This window comes from Embiotoca jacksoni, unplaced genomic scaffold, assembly GCF_022577435.1.
Source record: "Embiotoca jacksoni isolate LCO1_2020_lvr unplaced genomic scaffold, fEmbJac1.0.p SCAF_15, whole genome shotgun sequence".
NCBI lineage: Eukaryota > Metazoa > Chordata > Actinopteri > Embiotocidae > Embiotoca > Embiotoca jacksoni.
In genome coordinates this window covers 9,193,807-9,220,759 of record NW_027185285.1, presented here as the reverse complement: position 1 = coordinate 9,220,759, position 26,953 = coordinate 9,193,807, and the positions used below count along the sequence as shown (strand labels likewise).

General features: G+C 39.8%; 1 protein-coding gene across 1 annotated transcript; it reads left to right on the top strand.

The window, feature by feature from the left end:
* Positions 1-20,139: 20,139 nt before the first annotated feature.
* Positions 20,140-26,875, top strand: LOC138198143 (prostaglandin E2 receptor EP1 subtype-like). Its single transcript, XM_069149365.1, has 3 exons — positions 20,140-20,349; positions 21,774-22,696; positions 24,030-26,875. Exons 2-3 carry the CDS (start codon positions 21,821-21,823, stop codon positions 24,303-24,305), a joined length of 1,152 nt encoding a protein of 383 aa, XP_069005466.1. The 5' UTR covers positions 20,140-20,349; positions 21,774-21,820; the 3' UTR covers positions 24,306-26,875.
* Positions 26,876-26,953: the final 78 nt, after the last annotated feature.

Genomic DNA, 26,953 nt, shown 5'->3' with positions numbered 1-26,953 from the left:
CTGTTACTGCAGTTTGGATGGGGCTTATTCCCTGATTAGTATTTAAAGCTTGTGGTTGAAAATATGATCATTAAAGCTTAAATTTAACCTCTGTTATGCACCTATGGTTAGATAATTACCATAGACTGTACATATGAGTGGATGTAGCTCCTGCTTGTGAAAAGTGAAGCCAATGCACAAGTGCATTAAAGTGCAATACCACTGAGGACCTCTAGGGGCTGGCTCCAAAAACCCTCTCACTCCATAGACTTCCATTTAACTTCTCATGAAGTACAAAGTCAATTATTTCACAAGTCCTCAGGTTATAAAGCTGTCATTCACCAAATTCGCTCCTTCTCATCAGTGTTCTGGTGTTCCTTCTGAAAATAATTCCATCAATAATTATATATTAGACTTAAAAAAGCAGTGTGTTTGAGGGGGGTGTCTGTTTGTATGACTTGCCTTGGGTGAAATCAGGTTTCCCATAAAGGTGGACGGGCATAAAGTCCTCAGATTCTCAATCAGATTTGAGACAGCTCCGCTGCTCGCTCCGCCCCAGCTCGTCCAAATATGGTCAATTCTGCCTCTATGAATACAAGATGGCAAAGACCAAAATGTGAGCCTACAAAACGTCAGTTCACAAACCAAATGGTGACATCACAGTGGGTTTGATGCTTGATAATTACTGATCATTTTAGATGATACGTCTGACGCAGTTGGTGTTGTAAACTGTCCATGTGCCGATGGAGAACAGAGAGCTTGACAGGAGTAATGACTACAGAAGACGGGATGCCTCAGATGGGAGTAGGACTGCCTCCACTGCAAAGGGTTCAATGGAAGCAAGAAGGGAGTTTCAGATTTGCATCTTCTCTTTATTTGTATAGGAACAAAAAAGAAGCAACTCAAGAAACGATTATGTACACAGACACCAAACATGACCTCTTATTCCTCCGAAAACTTTAAATAACTGGTTTGCTTCTTAATCTTGGAACGACTGAGTTTAATTATTTTCCTAGGAATGTGTCCTCCACTGCTTTCCTGCTTATCCTACTTTAGTTCGTGAGAATAATTTTCTTTTGTCAGCTTGTAGAAGTGTCATTCAACCTTCATTCAAGTTTTGTTTGTGTTTATCAGTGACTATAATCTCCCTCTTGCAGTCTCAATAGATAAATATCCGAAAAGGGCACGTGTCATTTATTTTTTTCTGTACACTGCCTGTGATTTTAGCAATAGCAGGATGGAGGAGTTAATGTCTACACAAATACAAGTATTTATTATCATTCACTGTTCTCTATTTGGTTTATTCTGCATATATCATACCCTGATTAGTAATTTTAATCTTATGTAACAGAAACTTTTTGAAACAGCACTCAGTGTATGAAATATGATTCTAATAAATTCCCTCCTCATTCAAAGGTTTTATTTCTTTTACTACACTGTTATTTACGAGCATAAATCTTTTTATTTTGATTTTTTTTTAAAGTCACCAATGGCCAGTTGCAGGAAAAAAATGTTTGTTTTAAGAGGGGAAAACATGTGGTCTGTGGGCACAGTTATTGATATGTTTCTGGACCAAATGAAAGCACATGTTGGAGAGCTGCAGTGGAATTAATATGGAGGCTGGTCTCCCATCAAGCGCGGTTAAACATAGCTTCGAAAGAATTATATACAGACATTATTAATGTCTATTGCCCTTCCGTTATTGTCAGAGGTTTCTGGTATGTGTTTTATTGTCTAATGATGGAATGACATAAACATTTCAGCCCATGTCTGTCCGTCATTGTGACCTTTTATTCTTTGATCCCGAAACAATCTAATTGCAGCAAATCATCAAGCAACACACAACATATTTCCCTCTCCTTGGCTGTAATGAGCCACATAAATCTGATCAATAAAAGTGTTGATGCAAGTAATTCTGGACTGTTTAGTCATCAAGTTGGAATCACTTGGGATTGTTTGTGTATAATTGTTTTATTTCTGCGCCAAATTCCACAGAGGAAACTTTGACAATACCATCCTTCACCATCATCATTATAATCATCAGAACGTTATCAGAACATCATGTCTGTCTGATTTCATGTTGTTAGATCTGACTTCGGTGGAAACTTCCACATATTTCTGTGTTTTGTCAGTGAGAGTGATGAGTCATGCTCTCAGGGTTTTTGAACTCGCCTCCCCGTACTGCAGCTCCCTTCAGCCCCCTTTCAAAAAGACTGGCGAGCAGTCAAGGCCTCTTTAGGAACTAATTTTTTACGCACTCCCAACACTTCCGCTAACCTTTGGATAAGAGGGGAGGATATGATCAGCGCTTCCTCGAACGAAAGGATATTTGGTTTTTATCATAGGAGGAATTTTGGGCAACTCTGGCACATGTTGTGGAGACAAGATGTCCTGAGATGTGAAGAAAATTAAACATCCTTTGTCTGTTTTGCAACAGTAACATGTCAGAAACTATTTTTTTTACAATTGACTGGTTGATTTAGAGTCAATATTTTCAGTATTTGCCATGTTTAGCTTACCTGCTATCCTTGCTTGACCCGCAGTGTCTCCTCTCAGAGTGGAAGGGCTGAACAGAAGCAAGATTGTGAGAATTGCTGGGAATAACAAATTATGTAATCTAATGGCTCCGTAATGGAGCCTTCCTGCGTTTTAGCGAGAGACATAGTGAGTGCCATAGATGTGACTTTGAACAGGACTGTTCAATTTTAAACTCGGGGAGGGAAAGGATAAAAAATAGCACCAGTACTAGAAGTGATGCTGCAAATGTCCGGATATTTTGGGGTTGTTTATATTTTTTGCAGCCGTTAAATAACCAACACCCACTCTCTGTTATGTTACAACTGCTGCTGCACATCAGGCCATATTGCAAAATCATAAATAAAATGACTCATCAAAAGTCCAACATCATTGCAATTAAATAAAGTCAAAATTAATTTTTACACAGAGAGCTGGTGTAGAGATTATTGCGCAGTTAATTGTCATAAAGTTGGGAGATAAGTGTGAGAATTCCCCCGGCGGTTCAGTTTTACTGATACGATCTTTATTTATTTTCCACTTGTTGACAATATAAGTGAGGTGGCATCAACTCCACATCTGAGAGGAAGTCCTATCAATTCAATAGAGAAGATTTATTAGGAGTATTCATTCAACTTAACAAGAAAACTTCAAACTCAAATTTACTATCAATTCAAGGAGTATGTGGCAATACTAACATGCTGGTGGATAGCAAAGAAAATGTTGGTTATGTTCAAGATCTTGGTTAGGCATGTTAGCAAAGTCAGAGGATCATCAAAGTAATGAGGATTCATCCTGCACTTATGGACTTAAATTCATTGCAATCCATCCAGTAGTTGGTGGGATGTTTCACTTAAAACCCAAATTGATTTCCAAACACAATCACCTGCTTTATCCTGAGCAGGGTCATGGGGCTGGTCATTCGGGCGAAGTCATTGTACACCCTCGATAGTCACAGGGTCTGACACAGAGAGACAGACAGAAACAGATAACCATTTATTCACACTCTCATTTACACCGACGGGCAATTTTAGAATCACATATTAACCTGACATGCAGGTCTTTTGGAAAGTGGGAGGAAGTAGGAAAGAACCCACGCAGGCACAGGAAGAACACAGACTGGCAGAGGTTTCGAACCTTCGCATCTTCTTGCTGTGAGGCGACAGTGCTCGCCACCACACCACTGTGCACCTATCACCAAAGTCAGTAGGATGCATCCTGTGGATTCATCAACCTGTCTGTCAGTCTGCACCAAAGTGGTAGACCAGCCAATAATGTCATCCGTTGAGCCATGCAGCGAGTGCAGTTCATAAGATGGTTGTGAGCACTATGAGCCTACTTCAGTTGGTAACCTAAATACCAACTCCACATCAGTACTGGTATCTTGGCTGATGTTCACCCTGTATTGTGCAGAGTGAAGGTCAAGGGTCATTTGGATGGGGACTGTCCTAACTGGTGTGGAGCAAACACACACACACACACACACACACACACACACACACACACACACACAGTTTGTAGAGCTACATTTGGATGGTTTAAGGACCTCCATTAATCGTTATTAGCCTGTTTTTCCCGATCCAAATCTTGTAGACACCAAAAAAGGAACAGCACAGGAAACATGATGCAAAGGTTCCTTCAAGACTACAAGAGTCTGGTTTTGTGGGATGTTGCTTTTCATCCTTCACACCATGACAGTTTTTATGCAATGGAGAAGCAGAGGAGGTAGCGACCAGTGAGGCTCCACAGCTGTGCCGATTAACAGGGGGGCCGCAGCCTGACCACAAAAGGAAAAATACGGCACGTACTCACACAGTGCAGTACCAGAGAGTGAGAGAGATGATCATGCCAGAGCAAAGTCAGGCCTCTGTAATAAACACTATCGTTGAATTTCATCTTTACAACTAGTAATCATGTCCTCAACACATTCCACACGACAACATCAGGACCTTTTACTGTGATCAGGTGCACAATCTCCAAAAACTATGCCCTCTTCAGATTACAATAGAAAAGCCTCTGATTTTTACAGGAATTTGAAACAAATCTTCTTATTAACATCGCTCCGAGAAGAGAAACAATTTGTCAGGACTTAAAACAGTGTCAAGATGAAGACCGTGCATTTGAAAAGTGTACTTCACTGATCTTGCACAGAACTCTACAGCATTTGTCAGATCACGGTCAGATTAAAAATGACCAAAACGGAAGCAGCGGAAGTAGAGGCATCTTCCTTGTAAAAACCTGACATCTACGTTAGGCACAACGCAACTCGACCGCACACAGTTCAGCAGGAAGCTCAGGTGTGTTATGCTAATAGCACCTAATGTAGTTGTTGTGTGAAGAAAAAAGTTAGAACAAAATTTGTAAAAGTTAAAAACAAATTTTGAATCCTGCTTTTCTTTCTCACTTCCAGACACCATCTAATCACCACACAAAGTGTGCATGTTTGTTGGATTGTCTGCTTTAGAAAATAAAAATATAAACGTGTTAAAACTGCTTTTAATTGTTTGTTCCCACTGTATTTTTGTCTTACATTCACTTTTCTTTCATTATCTAATATTTTTTATGCTTTCTCGTGACCCCAGTCTAACTTCGCTGTGATCTTTGGCTTGAGGCTTTGAAGAATGCTCATCGTGCTCCATGGTGGCCAAAGACAAGAGGTGTTGAGCAACAGCTCAGACCCTCCCTTGTTTGTATCTGTATTAGTCCTATTATTAACACTGAGTTATTGTGCTGCAAACCGAAAAACATGCAGTGACCTGGGAATACGGGGACAGTTTGGGCTTCAGTGTGTAAGTGTTTATTGTTCTCACATAATGACTATTGTTGGTCGTCCGCTGTTTAGCTTTGTTACCCACTTCCCCTGCGCCATGAAATGAGGTTATACCACTTCAGAATGTACTCGAACATTATCTTTTATGAAACGTGGAGGGACACAATAATTTAGTGGTTAAAAAAAAACAGAAGCATGTGAGGTCAACAGAACCAGTGCTTTTGTCCTGTCTCTTGTGACCAGAACACGTGAAACAGGCCTCCCTGAAATACTTAATGAAAACCCAACAGTAGGGGACATGAGACTTCTATCTAATGTGGGTAAAAATAGAATAAAAAAATGTAACAGACATATCTCAACATGTTGAAATTAGAATAGCTGGAAGCAACCACAGCAGCGTGACTCTCCCTCTATTCAAAATCATGGCGGAACAAAAAAAAATGACGGTTGGTATGAGTGAACACAAAACAAATCCATATTTCAGACTTTTGGCTGCTTAATCCTGCAGAAAAAAGTTTCAGTTGGACTTTGTTTAGATTCCTGAGTGTAAATGGATGGATGGAAATCAGCCTTTCACAAATCCTGAGTGTGCGGACCTCCCCTGGAGAGTCTTTTTCAAGTCAAGTTATGTTTATGGATTTAGTTGGTCTCTAATTTAATGTTGTTTTTAAGAGTTTGTTATTTCCCCTCCAGGTTACAGTCTTTCTGACTGGTTTCTAGACAAGGGCCCACTGTTTTGGACAAGACACCGGTTATACAACTCAGTACCTGAAAATAGTTTTCTCGTGTTTGACCCTGAGCTCTTCTTTCTTTTTAGCAGCACCGTCACAGAAATCCACTCTTTGATGAATAAATTATCATGGTGGTGTGCGATAATGTGGCAGATGGAATCAGTAAGCACTACCTCATCTAAAAGGCATCGGTAATGAGCTCATTCACACCCCAATAGTATTCTTGCTGGTTGATACATGAGTGGAGATGCTTATTTGCCAGTAAATACCAAAGCATCTGGAGGCTACTGCCAATTCCCCTCAGGGAGAGGAGGTGGCTGATACCACAGCATGTGTTTGTCTGATGAAGCCTGTCACTAAAAATGAACCACGTCACGTGTGCTGGGAGAGCCGATTTTACTGACATCTGGATGACAAAATAAAATCTCAATTTGTTTTAAAAATGAGTGTTGTGTTTTCACTCACTGTGATGTCAGCTGTCGGTTTGTGACCTGCTGTTTTGAAGCTTCCAGTCTGGCTTTTTGACCGTCGCCATTTTTCACCATATTTGGACAAGCTAAAGAGGATTGAGGGGTGGATCTGACTCAGAACCCAAAACTTTGTATTTCATGAGAGAAGTTGAGGGTTTTTAAAGTGGGAGTCTAGTGCAAGAGTTTTTTTTTTAACCAGCTCCTGCTGGCCCTCGGTGGTATTGCACTTTAAGGCACTTCTGTATTGGCTTCACTTTTCAGACCCGGTGATTACGTCCATTTATATGTGCAATTTATGTTTTTTACACAATGTCGGTCTGCTGGTTAGTCCCCCACTTAGGTCCGGACTGAACTATTCTGCATTGCCATGACATTTTTAACAGATATTTTTAGAGCTCAAGGTTGAATCCTAATGAGATCAGTGATCCCCTGATCTTGTTTTTTAGTGAAAGTTTTTGGACTTGACATGACAGGATGAATGTGAAAACTCTGGTGATCACTTAACTTTTCACCTAGTGCCATCATTGTCACATCAGACATGAGGTTATGTTATCTTTTTTTTCACATATTTTACCTTGGTCAGCCACTCCCTCCTCGTTTCAGGTGTCTTGACTTCCTGCCCCCTTGTGTGATTATCTGTCTCCACCCAGACTGTTTCCACCTGCGTTTAAATGTCTGCCCGCCCTCTTGCATATATAGTCTGCGTGCTGTTGGCAGTCTGTGCCTGTTCATTATTGAACTTTGTGCTCATTATTCCAGCCATTTGTTCTCCCAGGATTTTCTTAATGCTCTTTACATTTTATTGATCCTCATTGATCCTAAGTGCCCTTCTTGTACTGCTTTCAGTTTCTGACTGCATAATTTAAAAAAAATCCTTGCCTGTGTTTTTATAACGGTCTCTACCTTGACCTTTTATTAACACACCTGTTCTGACTTGTACATTTGTACATACCTTGTCTTGTGTGAAAACTTTAAGTTTGACTTCACCGTTACAGTAGTCAAAATTCCCACTTCCCTCAGCTGTAGTTGTTTTATTTAGTAATTGTAAGTATTTAGCTTACATCAGAACTGCTGTGCTTGAGTTCAACTTTGGGCTGTAGACTTCTACGACAGCATATTTCCCACGTTCTTATCCATTTTATCTAAACAAAAATTAAGTGAGTTATTTTCATGGCTAAATCCAGATCAAAGTTGCCTTCGGTGAAGCAGGCTCGCGTATTACAACAATGAGTTTGAAAGAATATCCATTTCAGGTGCAGAAACAAGAGAGGTTCTAAACCTGTAACTGAGCTGAAGGTAAACAATTAGGAGGTCGGTGTGCCGAATGCAATTATCTGTTGCCATTACATGGATGGTAAAGTGCTCTGTAACTTATCCAGAGTCTGAGAATTGGTTTTCAGTTGCACACATGTTGTTCTTTTCTGTTATGTCATCCACATCTGTACTGCAAGGTTCAAAGTCTCAAAACATCATGAATGATAAATCAAGTCTCTGCAGCTGCAGACAACCTCGTCTGAAGCAGCATCCGAAACTGGGACAGTGAGTCCTCAGTCAGTGAGTATTTGAGCTCTGGGCTGCTGCTGCGGCTGCTTTAAAGATCAACACATGATAACATAGGCGCAAAACCTGTCGTCCCCTCCTCCTCTGTTTTACAAACTCCATTTTAACCCTCGTGTTGTCCTTGGGTCAAAATGACCCGCAGCTGTGTTCAACCAAGTTCTATTATATTTCTATATTTTTATATTTTTTTGGGATCATTGGTCATCATTCTTTAAAGAAACCCTCACAGCCTCCTTGTCACCAATGATCCCAAAAAATATGAAAATAAAATAGAACTTGGTTGAACACAGCTACGGGTCATTTTGACCCAAGGACAACACAAGGGTTAAAGAGGATTTTGTATGTATACATGCATTTATGTTCCTCCATGTTGGTGAGTGTAGAGAAAGTTGAGCTCTTGGTCTCTGTAAAAAAACAAAAAAACAATGCAAATAGGACATCTGGGAAGTGTCCAAATTTTGAGTGGACCATGGTGCTCAAGGAAACAAGCACTACCCTGAGAAGGCTGGTGGTCAAGGTCAAGAGGAAACTGCAGCAGGTGATTGGATGAATGATACAAAAATGAGAATGATTGCAAATCAAACTGTTTGACTTTTCAAAGGAAGGGGAAAGGAACAAGTAGAGATAGTATCTTTCAGTGGTGTTATTGTTTTAGTTTGTGTCAGCAGGGACTTTGTGGCCCAATGACCTCACATCACCGGGGACTGCAGCTATTTGTCATGTGTGTTTCTGCATGATCCAAACCTTCACAATTCACCCAATGTATGCCACTTAATGAATGTGACAAACAACATCAACTGTCTTGCACCAATAAGCATTACAGCTTATACAGTATGGGCAATTGATGATTTATGACAACCATGTTAGCAAATCACAATGTCCTGCATTATTTCTTATGGTTGCAAATTTGTCAACGGAGGATTTGTTTGTGAGAGAAATCCTTTCAGTATTTCAGTTATCTATTAGTTTTGCTCATATAAGATATAATTTTTGAAACTTTCCTAAAAATGGGGCATCTGCCAGAATCATTGATGGAAACTACATAGTTGTAATGCAATAGTGGTAAGTTTGGAAGGTATAACATTTACAATAAGCAAAGCCACTAGCGGAGCAACAGATTGAGAGACCAGAGTTAGCACTGTGAGGCTGTGTGCACCTGGCATCAAGATCCGATCTGATCCGCCCTGGCATGATTTAAAAATTAGTGGTCTGCTAAAAGTACAGGTGTATATGCACTGAGGAGGCATTGAGATCCGATGTGGTTAGGCCACATTAGGAGGTGGTCTGGGAGGCAGGTCCACATTCTTTTATCAGTGTGTTCCCAATGCACCCTCAATGCGTCTCGGTCCCACTGGAAAACCGCCCACTCAGCTGACATCCTCTGAATAAGCAATAAAAATAGAGGCAGCTCTTGATGCCACGTTTCTGTGTTTGTATCTGACCCGATGCTTCCATGTGTTAACGTCACGTCACAGCAGGTTTGTTAGTTTTGGATGTGTTTTTTTTATAATGCAAGGTGGGAACAGATGGCTTCACGCTGGTCACTTATGATCCATTTAGGTTGGATTGATAATGCCTGCTGTAAACAGCCTCTGTACCTACACATTACAGCCTGTTATTGACTCATATAAGCTACATTTTCACTTCTCCATGCAGTATCTACTGCAGATCTATTAAATTTAATCTCTTAGAATAACCCACACAATATAAATGTTATTCCTGGTGTTTGACTGCAGCAGAAAGTGACAGACAGAGGGCTGCGCTGCACCGATGTGCTGCAGAGGGAAGAATCTGCTGCATCTGGTCTCAATCGAAGAGGCCGCAAGCAGGAGAGACCGTTCCACTCCGACTGGCACTTGGTGAATGAGGCCTTTATGAGAGTTTTGGACACGACATTTAAATTAACTGTTGCTCATGCACATGTCAGGCTACCACACAAACACAAACATTTTGGTAGGTGAGTGAGTGTGGCTTACAAAACAATATTCCAGTATATGCAGTGAAGAACTTATCGGTCGTGCCTAAGAGGGATCATCCCTCTAAAATTAACATGGTCAGGACAAGGTGCTGCTATTTTGCTTTAAAATGTAAGATTCCAATGTTTCTCTACACTGCACTCCTCCTGAGAGACGTGTGGCTCCATTTTAGTACCAGCCTACTTGTTTTATTTTGACATCCCTTGCTGTTGCAGCGAAGACAACTTGTCAAATGTAAACTTTTTTTGAGAGACTTTGCCCTCTAACAAGGCATCGTAAAATATGAATGTTAAATGTAACAGATTGTATGCATTTATGCAAAGAAAACAAAGATGGAAAGTTAGGAATGATAATAATGGAAGTAATTGTTGCCAGAATTCAAAATGACAGATTAAGTCAGAATGTTTAAATGATACAAACGAATTTTAAATTATGTAATCATTCTTAATTTGGACCTTCTGGACCATAATTTTGAAATCAACATGAAAATGTTTGATGTAGTGTGTCATAATTGTGTCTTAAAAATTCATAGTTTTGACTAATTCAAATTTGAATGTGGTGATAAACTGAATTATCTCATAAAATGACCTTATTCCAAATGTTTTTAATTTTGTTATTCCTTACACTTTATCTTTTATTTTACTGACAAAAGCCAGCTGCACACATGATGCTTCCATATCATGTTACAAATAGTAAGAGGTAATCTCTTTCTGACAAATTTGAGCAGAAGGTTTGCTCAGTAACCATTCAGCTAAAATGGTTCTGGGAAATCATGCTGGTCTCTGTGGACGTTCTTGACTCCTGTTCACTTGCACTGTTCATTCGAATTTGCTCGAGTGACATAGAAGGAAAAGAAAGAAAAAGGGTGTGGCCATCGAGTTCCTGTGTTATGGGAACAGACGTCCCTCGGGATGAATCGTGTAAATGGCTCGGGGAGATGTGATAGTGTGAAAACTCATGTAATCATGTATCATTTCAATGAGGGCACCAACACCGCACAATACACACAATGATAAAATCACTGGACTGAAGGCTTTTCTGCCTGAGGGATGAGCTGAAAATATACGATGATATTTAACATGTAATGGAGTGAGAGTAAACACATGAGCCAATAACATTAAATTTATAGTCTCAGTAAAGCTAGATAATTGCACAGAAGTGTTTATTAGCTTGATTTATGGTGCAGTGTGGACAGAGAGGGTTACTTTGGAGAAATGTGCAGTAAACACAGTGTCATGTTCTGCTACTACAACAAAAGACGAGCCTCGCCCTGCTACCAAAGGAAAAATGGCACAGAACAAAGAGCAACCATAGTTTAAAATCTCGTGAAAATCTGCTCCTTTTCCACCTTTTTTTCTGCCGAACCTTCTCTTGCTCCTCTTTACACCCTTCCAGTTCATCCAAGTCAAATATATTTCTCTCAAATGGTGCTGAGCATCAACTAGGAAAATGGCTTTTATCCAAATATTTTAGTTTGTTTACAAGAAAACACAGACATTAAATTACTGCTGTATGTTGTCTTAGGCCTGCAGCACAGTTTTAAATTGTGCTCCAGGCAGCAAAACATGGCACGTGTTGTTGTCGTCAATTCCTATCGCATACCTATTATGAGTAATAATATGTTGCAAAGAGCCGGTATTTCTGATTTTGCAGTTCCTCAGTAGCTCTGATATTTATTCAAAACAAGGTACATAAGAGTAACAGTGGTTCTGTGAAAAACCTACACCATTTAACCGTATGCAGTGTTTACCCTCGCTGTGTGAGGTTTACAGTAAAAGACAAGCTGAGTGTGTTTCCGTGAAATGTGAAAGGCCAGATTGATCTCAGCTCACTGCTTCATGTGGCCGAGCACTGAAAGCGCATTGTCCAGTTTTGTGAACATTTGTGGAGAAGTTATGCACAGTTTCTACATCCGTCAAATTTTGCAAAAGGTGCACAAAACTGGACTTGCACTTTCAAAGAGGTTTCCAGTAACACAAGGCCAAGCAACTAAATGTGAGAGGAAAAAGAATTGGGTGGAGGGAGTGATGCAGGGAACAATCTGAATGAAAGAATCAAAACTGTGACCGTTTCTTCATTTCTTCAAATTGTGCCACGCTGTTGTCCTTACGTTATTGACACCTGACAAAACACAAACGTTACCACGGCGTTGTGAGCTGAATGTTGGTTTTGCTTTTGGGTAAGACTTATCTTTGTAATGAAAATAAACTGTGTTACAACACTCATCACATCAAAGGCTGCAACTCTAACTTAATTTCATAGATCAGCTCCAAACAAGTATGGGAACTACAGATTATATTTGGGTCTTACATAAAGTAACACCTGGTCCAATGAGACCTGATTACTAACATTTCCACTGCCCGGCTTTGCCGGTTTTTCGTGATTAGTAGTCTTCGCTCTGCTGGCATGTTTCGCCGTCATGTCTGACTTATGTTGACACGCGTGAAGGCTCTGCACACCCGGAGCCCTTCAAGTGACTTGGCGGTGGAAAAACTGAGGACAGAGAAAAAAAAGTACAGTACAATTGCAAAAGACAGTTTTGGACTTCACACTTGAGTGAAAGTCTTCCCATGATCTCTTAAAGGTTGCTTTTGTGTTAAGTCTGAAGAGAAATGTCAGAATAAGAAGAGGATCTTGTTGTTGTGTCGTTTGTTTTCTCTTTTAACTTAACACGGCACTGTTTGGAAATGTAATACTTTAAAGCTATAACGCTGAACTTTTACAAATAAATGAACATCTGTTAGATTTAAGACTCTGTTAAGCGGTTTCACACAATGATGATTAAACCCCAGCCAGGTAAATCTTTCTGTATTTCACAGTTTTTACATTTGGTGTCTGGTGAGACATTCCCCTGCTGGTCGGATGAATGTGGACTAGCCATGATTTATGGACAGAGCATGTGCACCAGACACTTCTGCCAGCCGAGATGGCTAACTTTTAGTTTAGTCAATGCTAACTTGAATGGGGATAAATGACTTGTACACGACAGCCCCAAAGTGGCTTTAAGAATCAACTAATGCAGATTTAATGAATTTAAAAGATAGGGAATTAATTTATCTATCTACACTGCTAAAATGACAAAATAACAAAAACAGTCCTGCACATTTATTACACATAAAGCAGAGATGAGACTCTGAGAATTAAAGATCGCCGTAGTCAAGCTTCATTCAAGTGAAACACAATCCAACTACTACTCAGTTTAATGTGACAATATTTAGGGGCAAAGGCATGTAGGAACAACACTAATGTCACTGCCTCAAGCAGATATTCCCAATGGAAGACCAGCAGTGAAGATAAAAATAACTCAGACTGAGCACGTCAGCGTGTCTCAGAATGTGAAAAGAAACTGAGAAAACATTTGTGTTTCCCTCCTCTGAAGGACAAAAGAGTGAAAATACTGATATATATGGCTATCTATCTGTGAACTTGTATTTCAAATATGCTATTTCAAAAGCATGTAATGATAATAAAAATGACTTATAAATGGAATTCCCTCATGGACATATTTTTACAGTGCTGACCAGGCATCAGTGAACTTGAACTTTGAGTGTCTGAGCCGGACATTTAAGAGTCATTGCAGCAAACCCATGGGCCACTGGGCCTTGATGACGCGCTTATCCTGCAGGTCTGCCATTACATAACCACACACTACACGACAAGCCTCATAAACCAACAGTAATTTTTACCGCCATAACTGCAGACAGGCTGGGCTGAAATGAGACAGACTTCTGCATTAAATGGAGTTATGAATCGAGGTCCTCTGCCTTGGTGACTCTCTTTCTGTCGATGACCTTTTCAGAGTGATGCAGTGTCTCTTACACACTGAATAGAGCCTGTTTTTTCACATTCATGTTCACTAATGGAGTTTTCATTTGATTTATACAGTAACTGAATGATAAGTGGTCTCTGCTTTTGCGCCATCGCTATTTCACACTTCACTGAGTCCAGGAAGTGGCCAGTCATTAAGCGTGCTTGGTAAAAGACAGGAATGATAATGTGAGCAGTTTAGTGACTACTGTTCACTCAAGCAGGGGAGATTATATAGGCAGAGCCCTGCATACCCACAGAACAGTAGACAGAAGAGGAGTCATGTGAATGTTTTAAATGTGTGGTACGATCCTTTGACATCAACCTAGTTATTCAAATATTTATATTGTAAATGCATCAGTGATAAACGGTGGGGGTTTAAATCTGCTATAGTTTTGGCAGTGATGACAACAGGGGTCCTGTTGGAGAGGTCAGCTGAGGTGCTCTGCAGAATTTGGTGAGGTTAGAAGCAACAAATCTACACGAGCTGCTCTTTTTGAACAGTCAATAACTGAACAGTAATTAATGGCAGAAATGGGATGATGATGGAGTCAACTGTAAGCATGAAAGAAAGTGAAAATCTAAAGAGCCTTTCAGGCATTATTAGCTGATTTTTTTTTTTTTTGGCCACTTGTTTGTGGTGGAACAAGCTGTACACAACACTGACATATGGTAATTTGAATAATGTATTAATAAACAGTCAGGGAAAGTATTTTTGAAGAACATCATTTTGAAGCAGTTTTAACAGATGTTTTAGGCCACTTGCACAAGTGAAAAAAGCTGTAAAAGCAAAACTAACATATTACCTTACATGTGTTCTGCAGCAGTCTGTTAATTATACATGAAGCATGAGTAGAAAATATATATAGAATACATTAGTACTAATTTAGAGTCACCATGGATTATTTTGTGTGTTTGTATGAGATACAGTAAGCCCGTCTTCACATTGATAACATTGCTAAATTGCTAAGGAGTGGAGGAGGTTGGTGGATTAATTACAGGACTTTAAATCAGCAGGTATTTATTCTGTGTGAAAGCAAAAGTCAACGTTAGACAAATTTTACTCCACGTAATGTATTCGATGTGTGTCACTTATGTAGTGTAATTTGTGTTACGTAATGACTCCCTACATAACTACATCATGTAACTTCCTTAAAAAATTTAGTTAGTTTGTCCCAAAACAAATTTTTCTAAACCTAACAAAGTAGTTTTGGACCCTAAACCTAACCAAACTGCGACTGTGTACAGTGTTTATTATCAATAACAGTTCTGCTATTGTTACCATGACGACAAATGTGTGGTACACCTGGCACTGATACTCTCTAACAGCAAATTTATTTTTCTGTGGTCGTGCATAGAGGTCGATTAAAAAGCTCATATGAGGTGAGTGGAAATCAAGCCATTGTGACGTTTCTGTATGAGGATGCATATACAGTAAATAACTATTCAAATCCCTTCACCTTTTGTGTGCATTATAGAATTTCTTTTAATGGATACAGCTGCATTTTTGTCCATCAATTTACATAAAGACACCAGGTACATCTTTAAATCTTCTTGGATAAATCTCTCCTTACTCCTGAAATTGGCCAGTTTATGAAATTCTTCCGAACAGATTGTCTCAACCTCAGTGAGATTGGATGGAAGCATCTGAACTGTCACCTTTAGGTGTCTTTCAGATGCTCTGTTGGGTTTTATGTCAGGACCACTTATACAATAGAGAGATTTGTCCGGGAGCCACTCCACTGTTGCCTTGGCTGTATGCTTGGGGGACCAACAGTAGCAAGGAAGTTGTGGTCAGCTGGTCACTTGCTGAGGACGCATCCCCAGTGTATGGATCAACTCCCACGGACCCTGAGCAAGACTCTTGATATTCAGGTGGTCTGTCAAGCCTGCAGACCACTACACCACCCACATTGCTGCTATTTTGTTGCTTTGTGTTTTTATTGGGACTCATGGGGTGGTTTTCTTATCTGGTGTATGTGGTTTCAGTACGTGCAGGAATACACTGTAATGCTGACAGCAGGAATTCATATTATTTTGAATGAAAAAGTTGGAAAATTCCAGGATCAAAACAATTAATCTTTTGTTGTATGCGTTTTCTACTTTCTTTTAGTCTCTCAATTGCTTTGTTCTTAACAGCGTACTTACGTACTAACACTCACTATTTCAGTGTACTTTTTTGTGTTTCATTGATCTTTCCCTTGCCTCCTCAGACTAGCCCCTCCCGCTTTCCTGTATTCACACCTGTTGCATCACCTGACCTGAAACACCTCTTCTCTCACCCATTCCTACTAAGCTAATCAATCCCGCAGTATTTATGAGGTATAAATTCAAAAGGTTCAGTTCAAAAGGAGTCCCTTGTAAGGTTCAGTATGTCTTTCTTAGGGATTCTGTTCAGTAAAGTTGTTCCTTTGACTGCCTGCTTCCTGATTTAGTTGTTTTTTTGTATTTGGAACCAAAAAGCTGTTGGTGACCTCATGCTGCTGCACCACAAGCAGCATCCTAACAGCAGGTCGTCTCTGGCACACAGAAGATCACTGGGATACAGCTCCCAGCCCTGGAGGACATCTACCACTCATGCTGCATCAGTACAGCTGCCAACATCTGTGAGGACTCCACACATCTACGCAATGGTCTGTTTGAACTCCTTCCATCTGTCAGATGATACGAAACCATGTACACCCGCACAGCCAGACTGAAATAGCTTCTCTCCCAGAGCCAAAGCTGCTTTGAATCAGTCCACCAACTATCTCCTATAAACTGTCTGCCTGCCACAATAATAGTTTGCCACAACTGACTTCACAGCTGACTTCACATGCACACATAGCTTGCACTATGCCATCAAATAAACTCTACAGTGTAGCAGCCCACTCCCATCTTACTGTGTGTCTGGATGTTGTGTTCCTATCTTCACACTGCTAACAGAACATTGGTCCATTTGGTACTTTAAATTAATCTACATTCATTGTACTGTAGGTTACTGGTTTTGCTGTTGCATTGCATGTCTGAGCCTGACTGTTTATACTGTTGTATACCTATTGTGTTTCTTCATTATGATCGTTTCTTATTTATTCTAGTAACAAAGCTGCAAACTTACTTTGTTATAATTGTGCCATGACTATAAAGACATCCTATTCTTTTTTATTCCAACCACCTAAGTTTTGTTTTTCTGTTTTTTTATTTGTTTTTGTTTTTTTGTATTTGAAGCCTAATGTTATCATTAAAGCTTGTTTTTTTTCTTTTTGGACCTGCCTTTGTCTTGTGCACGTGTTCTTGTGAACCCTGGCAGTAGCACCATTTTAAAGATGGGACTCTAAAATGTAACTTTCTAAAACGGAAACACCTCTGCCTCAGACTACAGGAGCCTATATATATTGATCTCAAAGAAGTTGCTGTGATTTCCGAGACTGACTATTTAGCCTCAACACTCCTGTATAAAGTTTACTTATCAGAGAAATTAATTAGATAGTTTGACAAAAAAAAATACAAAATACTAGCTACAAGTGATAATGTGATAAGCGGATGTATTGTTTGTTTCATTGATGACAAAATAGGGTAGAATACAAGTGAAGCCACTTATGAAGAATGATCACCAAAGAAATTACGCTTTGACCACACACACACACACACACACACACACACACACACACAAACAGACTTCTGCAGACATGGATAACATTTTGTGCTTCAGTTAACTGCTCCTCAGAAACATTGAACTTACTTCCATCACTATTCTCTCGAAAACCCAACAACCACACTACTGGAAGGACAGACAGATCAACTTTTGCTGCGTGTGGTCAGTGGTGAGGTGGCTAGAATGAGCTTTTACAGGGCTGCGTAGGCAAGGTTATCTCATTACATTACTTTATGCATTTTGTCCTGCTTTGAGCATAATATCTTTTGAAACGAGCGAAAGAGTTTTCTGAGACATCCATTGAGATTGCTACAAGAATGTTACAAGTATATAAAAGTTTTGTGAAAGTGAATTTTTTTTGTTTGTCCTACGTTTTCTTTGCTAGCCCCCCCCCCTTTTTTTTTTTCTTACAAATACAGTACACTCTTTAAGACAGTAAACAATTGATTGTAAAAAAAATAAAAACAAAAACCAAATGAGCATGCATAATTATACAAAAATTCCTGGACTAAAATGGTGGTAATTATGAGGTTCTCTGCAGATAAATCCTGAAGTTTTTTTCTTGCATAAATGCCGAGAATGGTTTGACAAACAAACTGCAGCCAACTGTATCTGAACATGCTGTGTGTCTGTTAAAAATTCACAAGTAGAAATTAAGCAAACCAGAAGCCAGCAGGAATGCACGTCTTTTCCTGCAAAATCCAGTGTTTCTGCTGATGTGTGTTTTTACGAGGCCCAGGGTGGTACCATTCAGCCAGCAGATTCCTGTGTACTGAGGTGAGGCATTCAAGACCCAAAACATAACTGGACAAGGATGTGCTCCTTGTGTTGGAGGTAAATCAGTGAGGCGGAGCTAGTATCCAGCTCAAGTAATAATTATTGCTGGATTGATGTGCGTGGCTGTACGTTGCAGCGTGTCACACAAAACCACTCAAGACTTATTTAGTCGTTTGTGGTTTCCTGTCTGTCTGTCTGCCTGCAGAAAGACAATGGGACAGAAGTGGAGAAGAGTTCTTTGAGGCCAAGTAAAATCGACGTTTGGTTGTAATTCTTTCAGCTTTCACATTGATTTGATCAAGTTAGTTTTCCATTTTTGTGGAAACTTTCTCTAAAATGTCGACCTGAAATGATCACGTTTTGTTGCCAAATAACACATTATATGAATAATAGTGAGTTACTCATGAAGCTTTTTTTCAACACAAAGGAGGAGCAGTCTTTTACTGCAGACCTTTGATAGCGTTTGGTGATGCTACCTGAGAAAACAAACTGTTAATTCTTTATTTTTATCTGTAGCTTCTACAAAAGTGGTCACTGCATGGGCTTCCTTGGGTCCCCACAAAAATAGCAAATAAACAAACAAAAATCCACATTACATCAATAAAACAGAAAAAGACAAAAATGTCAAAATAAGTAAAGAATTATACATAATTTTTAATGAAAAAATGGCCCATAATTGTCACCCCTGCCTATTTTGTTTAGCACAGCAGGCGGATTTCCTGCCTCTAAATCTTAATAGCCTGTCGTCTGAGCAGATCACTCTCCTGTGCCTCCAGGTTTTATAGCACAGCAGACTGACAGGACTACATTAACCCAGGCTAATGTTGCCTTAGGTGCACCTGTCTCTAGGTAAAGCTTTGGCAAGCTTTACATTCACATTCAGGCAATGCATTATTCAGATTTTAATGTGCGCCTTTAACAAACGTATTGAAACATATTGATTGAACATCAGTCCTTGCTTCAGTGCTCTGCCAGTCAAAGAAGAAATTTTTCCACACACAGCTGCAGTGTGTGTTTGAACAAAGAGCCGCACTTTGTACTTTATCATTTCACAGCAGAGTCCTCGTACTGTTTTGACATAAGATGACCTCTCCCTGGAGGAGGAATTTCAGATGAGTGCAAAGATTCGGCTGAGGATGGGAATCTGAAACGCTTCAGATTCCCTCTTGTCATCCTCTGATAGTGCATCCTTAATAGTTTGTATGTTCATTCTGGTTGTATTACCCATTTAAAATTACCAGTGGGCTTCTTTTCCCTGAAGTGAAGCCCAGAGCATCACATCCTATAATGTCCCTGAGTCTGGCCGGTTTGATGGAGAACTGGAAAATTCTCTTCGGTCTGCAGCTGGAGTTCCAGACTTGGAGAGAGATGTTTGTAGTGGTGGGAACACAGCTGGTTTACATTGATGTGAGTTGACCACGGAGACTCGGTAGACAAGGGTAGTGTTTTAATTTCTAAAGAATTAACAAACAAGGGAAAGTCTGTCGGGCTGTAAAAACAAGTATGTAATGCAGGTTCAACTCCCTCAGTTTGATCAGTACAGACTGTCTTATTTTCTGTCCATGCAGCTGTAATACAAAGTCAGACTTAGTTAAAACACACCACTTGAGGAAAATTATTCCTGCAACCTCATACAGGTCTGTCCTTAGATTTTACATTCTACTCATTGCTTAATATTTAAGCCTCTCCATCTCGTTTAATTGTTGAAGTGGAGTCAGAGGCAGCTGCTTATTAAAATATTAATATGTTTCTCCGAGTAGCCCATTCTCTTCATATACTCCAGAGAGTCTCCGCCTGGAGGAAATTATTGGTTTTCAATGAGTGAGACACCCAGAGGAGATGTGAGCCCAGTGCAGCTCTGGAGTATAAAAAGAGCCGATCGCACTCAGAGGAACAGAGAACATGCTTGTGCAATGTAACAGGGAGGCTGCTTGTTGTGAGAGAGGAGCTGCCACAAGGTCTTGGTTTCACAGTGAGGAAACACTTCAGGTGAAGAAGTCCACGTACTATGGATCAACACAAGATCATACCAAGAGCAACCTGGATTAATATATTTCAAGAAGCATCAGTTATGACTGACTGTCAGAATCAAAGTGATCCTGATCATCTCCATGAGCTTCTTTTTTCAAAGGTAAGTCAAATATTTTTTATTTAACGATAAATTCAAAAGACAAAATGTATCCAAATTTATTTAGTTTTTTTTTTTTTTTTCAATTTTGAATTAATACTTAATAAAATGTTAACTTTGGTTTCAAAAGATCTACAAACAACAGACAACAGAGAATTTCAAACTTTAAAGAATGGAAATATTTAACAAAATGGGAAAAAAAATGCTCTTATATTAACTAAAAAAAAATTTGTTTTTTTGCAGGGGAAATGCTCACTTAAACTGTATAAATTTAGGTTTTATGTGTCATTATCGTCATCAGTTTTTATGTTTATGATGGCATATTGATGTTTTTTTTTAGGACAGGCACAAAACATTCAAACATTTAAACAAAGAAATATGTAAATTTAAAAAGAATTATAACAACACATCCTCTTGTTTATATACAGAAAACATAAACCTACTGTTTATTTTCGGTGTGTTTTAATGGACTCTTCACGGATCATCAACAACAAGTCAGCCAGCCTAAAGTATGTCTGACTCACTTAGACCTAATCATCTTCGTTACATGTTTGTTTTGCTCTGATTTGATTTGATTTAATGCAGATTTGTTGCTGACGCTGCTCTGTGTTTTAGAGGAATGTGTGCAGCTGTGTTCAGTGTCAACTGAAACTGTCCGAACTTGTTCAGAATTCCCTTGTTGCCTTGTGCGAACCTCAGAGAGCGCTGATGAATAATCTGTTGTTTTAAAAATGGGTAACCTTGCCCTGAACAGCTTTGTTTACCCTGACAGAGAAGTTATTAAGTGTGAGGTACATATGAACTGAATGAAATCCACCAGGGATGAGGGGGACGTTACTGCCAAGTTTCCTCTAGTTGTTTGACTTTTCCGGGACAGCAGGTGGTGAAGGAGGTGGTGTGTGGATCTCCTGGATGTTTTTTCATCTCAGTATTTATAATGTATTTTAAACTTCCCTTGACAGTCACGTGAATAGCTTCATCTGGCTTATGTGACTCAGTCTATGAGTGGGTTATGGCACAGAGAATCGCACATACACTGCATAATTTAGATATGTCAAAACGTGGTTTAATGGACATTTATTTTTTTACATTGTAATCTGGGTGAGGTAAAAATATTACAGCTCAAATTCCTCAGTGATTGATTAGGAGCTCTTGAATAAACAATAAAGTTGCTGGAATATTTTGTTGTGTTTGTGATATAGGACCTATAATATCCGCCACTTCAGACATTTGATATCTTTTATACGTGCAATGGTGGGTTTTGTTTCAGGGATAATTATGTAACATTGGGATACTGTTGAGATACTGGGGTATGCTAGGGGGAAGCTCCAAAGAAAATATTAGTAACGATGGAGAGGGTCTTGCTTTATTCAGATTTATACTAATAAATTTCAACATGCTAATACGCTCCCTTTTCCCTCTCTCAGTATTTTCTCAGCTAGAGGAACCATATCAGAGCAAGAATCCAGCGGTGATGTTGGAAATGCAGCACTCCAATTACTCCGGCTTCACTGTCCCCGTCCCCCTCTCTAACAACACCACCATTTTGCAGAAACCCGAGGTGGGGGCCGTAGTAGCACACAATGCCACCGGTCCGCCGAACAACCCCACAGCTGCTGGCCTCACCATGACTCTGGGCATCCTCTTCAACGTGGTCGCCCTCATCATTCTGGCCAAGGCTTACAATCGCTTCCGGCGGAGGTCAAAGGCCACTTTTCTACTCTTTGCCAGCTGCCTGGTGGCCACAGACCTGGCTGGACATGTTATCCCTGGAGCTCTGGTACTGAGCAGATACTCAGCAGGCACCGGGTCCGCAGCTGCCTCGAACTTTCGGGAGGATCCTGCAGACCCAGACACCTCCTGTCTGTTTCTGGGAGGCTGCATGGTGTTCTTCGGCCTGTGCCCACTCTTTCTAGGCTGTGCTATGGCTGCTGAGCGCTGCCTAGGCGTCACCAAGCCTCTGCTGCACGCTCGTCTGGTGACCACAGCACGGACTAAGATGGCACTGACCCTGATCTGGCTCCTGGCTCTATGTGTGGCCCTTCTCCCATTCTTTAGCCTAGGTGCCTACACCCACCAATACCCAGGGACATGGTGCTTCATCAGGGTGATGGAGGACACTAAAGCCACAGACCTGGCCTTTGTCATGCTGTTCTCTGGACTGGCTTTGAGCTCTCTGGGCCTGGCCTTTGTGTGCAACACCATCAGTGGGATCACACTGGTGAGAGCCCGGCTAAAGAAGAGGTCCTGCTCCTCGCAGCGCTGCTTGGCCAGGTCTCATGACACAGAGATGGTGGTCCAGCTGGTGGGCATCATGGTTACCTCCTGCATCTGCTGGAGCCCTCTGCTGGTGAGTGTGAGGGAAGTCTGACCACAAATCAGGAATATTTTACATGATTAAATGGCACCAGGATGATACAGTTTTGATTTGTGTTGGGAGTTGTCAAACTGCAGATCAGTATTGTAAGTTTCAAGAAATTGCAACAACTTTAATTCATAACACTACGATTACACATTAGTTTTAAAAAGGGACACAAACTCATCAATACATCATCATAAATAATGTATTATTTCGAATAAAATGTAGTTCAATAAAACTAAAACTCTGAAAACACAGTGCCCTATGGCAAAAGACTAATTTTGTTCATGTTTTATTTGAATGAACTTTATTTGTTCCAGACAGATGAAGTGATTTGTTCATTCAGTAGCTCTAGTATCTCCATTATCATTGTAATAATCTACAGCTGTTTGACTATTATAAGACTTTATTACACATTTTATTTCCCACTAACAGGCCTTTGGAACCAGGAAACCATTAATGAGTCAAAGTCTCTATGTCAGGCACCAATAAATAAAGGTTAAAAGCTGAACAGATCATTTGGATTACAGCAAGATTTTCTCTGCAGCAGGAAACAGGACTTTTAGACTCTCCCAATCATTCAGACTGATTATAGGCACCATTTAAAAGGCAGCCACTCACAACATAGACATTTCTGGAGAGAAACCTCTCTTGGAGATCATTTTAACACTGAGGAAAGTTTATTGCCTGGATATGATTTAATATTTTTGGTTCATCCTGACATGCAATTTTTCCGTTACATTCCACTAAAGTATAAACTTGAAAATAACATTCATCTGGACTGCCAGTATCATATTTAGATGTTGTGTATCAGCTTGTTTCCTTGGTGAAATAAAAATATTCAAACCCGGTAATAGATTTTAAAACTCCACCATATTCTAAATATTTGGTGTAAGTGCATTATTTAACGCATATGTCAAGTTTTAAACTGACATATTTGGTATATTGGTTTCTCACCAGGTTTCGAAATAAAGTTCAGCAGAATGTTTAGCAGCACACTGAGCTTGTATTGACAGACCCACCTTAATCCTCACCAGATAAGTGACGTTTAAGATGCTTAAAAAAAAAAGCTATCTTTACTTCTTTTATTCGTAATAAACTGAATAGAATTGATCAACAGACGCATTCAAGTATATTTATGTCACAATATTTTTTTTCATTATTTGGTCATAAATTTAGATTTTTTTATTTATTTATTTTTTTTTTTTTAATGTACCATCTCTATGGTTTGAACTCATAATCCTGTAACTTATATACAAATATACCTATTGAGTATATCAGATGATATGAGATGAGCCTAATGCTGTTTCCTTTTTGCTTTCAGGTCTTTGGACTGATGTCAGCCATACAGTCTTACAGAGACTCGCTATTTGGTGACAGAGACACTTACAGGGGGCTCATGGTGACGGGTGTCAGAATGGCAACCTGTAATCAGATCCTGGACCCGTGGGTCTACATCCTGCTGCGACGTGCCATCCTAAGAAAAATCTATCGCCTCACTAAAAGGCAGGCCAGTTTAAAGGGGAGTACGTTCCGGTCTGTCCGCTGGGATGTCAGCTCCTTTCAGAACTCAGACAAAAACAGCGTTAAAAAGAGTTAGGGGAGGAAGAAAGGGGACATGGCACATGTCTGTTTTAAAGGGAGGCTCTTTCACTTGTTAGTGGGATCAGTAGTGAACACAGCGGCCAATCATCTGGACAAGTGTTTAAGAGTCACAATTTAAAAGATATTTCTGTTTTGACTTGTGGGAAAACAAGCCACAGTGTTTGTGTAAGTGAAGTATCATGAGTGAGGATAAAAAAAAATTCCAGATCTGAAATATTACTGACCCCTGTTGTGGCTAAAACTGGATTAAACAAAGGACAGAGACTTAAGATATGTCTTTCTGTAAGTTTAATTCAGCATCTGCAGATGGACTCACAATGCAGTTAAAAGAATGACCTGGAACAGGAGATATTAAGTTTTATACACACTGACAAGGCATGATGTCAGACAGAGGGTGAGTTACACATTATCTGGTGTCTTGAACAAGAACAACTACTTCTTAGGGAAAACAAAGCAATTCCCAACTTGCCTTGTCCTGTCCTGTCCTTGGACACTTAGTAGTGTTTCTGCAGTTGCTGTGACAAAAAGTGTTGTGCGTCCCGGTTATATATTAATTGAAGGAGAAGTTCTGTTGCATGTGAGGGGCAATGACGATGTGAGTGAGTGGAGAGGTGGAAACTAGAAATTTTCACTACACCCTTTAACTCTTAGGTGGGTCTATGTATCAGAATCAGAATCAGAATCAGCTGTATTGGCCAGGTATGTTTATACATACAAGGAATTTGACGTTGAGTCTAACTTGTTCTCTCAATGTGCAAAAAAACAAAAAACATAAATAGACATGTCAAACATAAATAGACATATATACAGCTAAGAAACATATATACATATATATATACCTAAACAATGGTGCAATTGGCGTACAGTGCTCTGTCGCGCCTACCAGAGGGGAGGAGCTGAAACAGAGGATGTCCAGGGTGAGATGGACCTGCAGAGATCCTCCTTGCCCGTTTCCTGACTGGATCTGTATAAGTCCTGAATGGAGGGCAGGTCGGCACCGATGATATTCTCTGCAGTCCTGACTGTCCGTTGTAATCTGTTTCTGTCCTGTTTGATGGCCGATCCAAACCAGACGGTGATGGAGGTGCAGAGAACAGACTGTATTATGGCGCTGTAGAACTGGATCACCAGCTCCTGGGGTAGGTTGAGCTTCCTGAGTTGCCGCAGGAAGTACATTCGCTGCTGGGCCTCCTTGATGATGGAGTTGATGTTGGACTCCCACTTAAGGTGCTGGGAGATCGTGGACCCCAGAAACCTGAAGGTTTCCACTGGAGATTTATGAGCCAGTGTGACACAAAAACGGGGAAAAGCCCCAAATCATCATGACCTGCCAGTGTGTATCAGAGTGCAATGGCAGTCTGTCCTCTATGAGAGCAGACTTAAACAAAAAAGAAGTGTCAGCTAGACTATAATGTATTAACTTTCTTTTCTAAAGTGAAGACTTTATCTAGTCTTCACGCAAACAGCTCAACTCCTGTCTCTAAATATTGGTTTTGTTATCTAACACAATGACATGATAACAAAAAGAAAAAGGCTGTGCTTTTACCTCAGCTTGAAGATGTGAAAAACACCACAATGTAGTGCTGTGACATGAATGTGAATGTGTGTCTTTATTGTGTGTTTGTGAATACAGTGTATGTTTTTTTTCCCCAAATGTCTGGGTACTGAAGTGAAGCTAAAAGCTAATTGAATGTGATATTGTCCAGAAAAGGGAATGTAGGATTACTTAATAAATGGTTGTCTGTCAATGTGTTGTCTCAGTCTGGATTGTAATTGAAATAATATATATTTTTACAGCAATGTCAGTATGATTCCTTCCTTTAATTAAAGTCATGTGAAATTTCATTGTTGGTTTTGAACAAGCAATCACTTGATCCTCTGTGAAACAGCATCTACAGATAAAGGTGATCTACTCAAATGATGGTGATACATAAAATTTACATTTTGTTGCCATTTTGTTATTTAAATGAATAAAAAAAACATCAGTCACCCCTACATTCATCACACCTTCAATCCCATGAAATTAGAAACAGGGATCGCAGATTAAGTGCTAATATATTATGACCTTCTTTGGGGGTGAAAAATGTCTTAATAAAACCCTGGACATCCAGGAGCTGCTGGTATCTTTACTGTTGAAAGTGATGTGTCATCATGCTCTAAAATGATGTCTAAAGCCTTCAGAAAAAAGGTTGGGTGCCCCTGCAAGGCATTTAGATGAATGATATGAAATAAATCATTCCAGTGAGGAAAAGTATCTGAAAGTAGTGCAGATTTTAAACGTCTGCAAGTTTGTCCTCGGCATGTTCAGCCCAGGGGCAGACGATTTGATTAAAAAAGGGAACCCCCAAATTTTGTCTCAGGTTATAAGTCTTGCTGTTGCCGGCAAACTGTATGTGTCCACAATCAGAGGGCTAAATTTGATTATATCATCATATACGTTATCATCATATCAGCAAAATGATGATATCTTTCATTTGGCAATATTATTTTCTACAAGTGTCATTTATGAATGTATGTTTATGTAGTCTAATTTCTCTGCAGCTCCTACCAGGGGATTTGCACATTTGATGCCATCATCATGTTTGACCTAGGTTACATTTTGTGCATCAGCTCAAGAATGTGAATCTTTTTTTAAGTCATTAC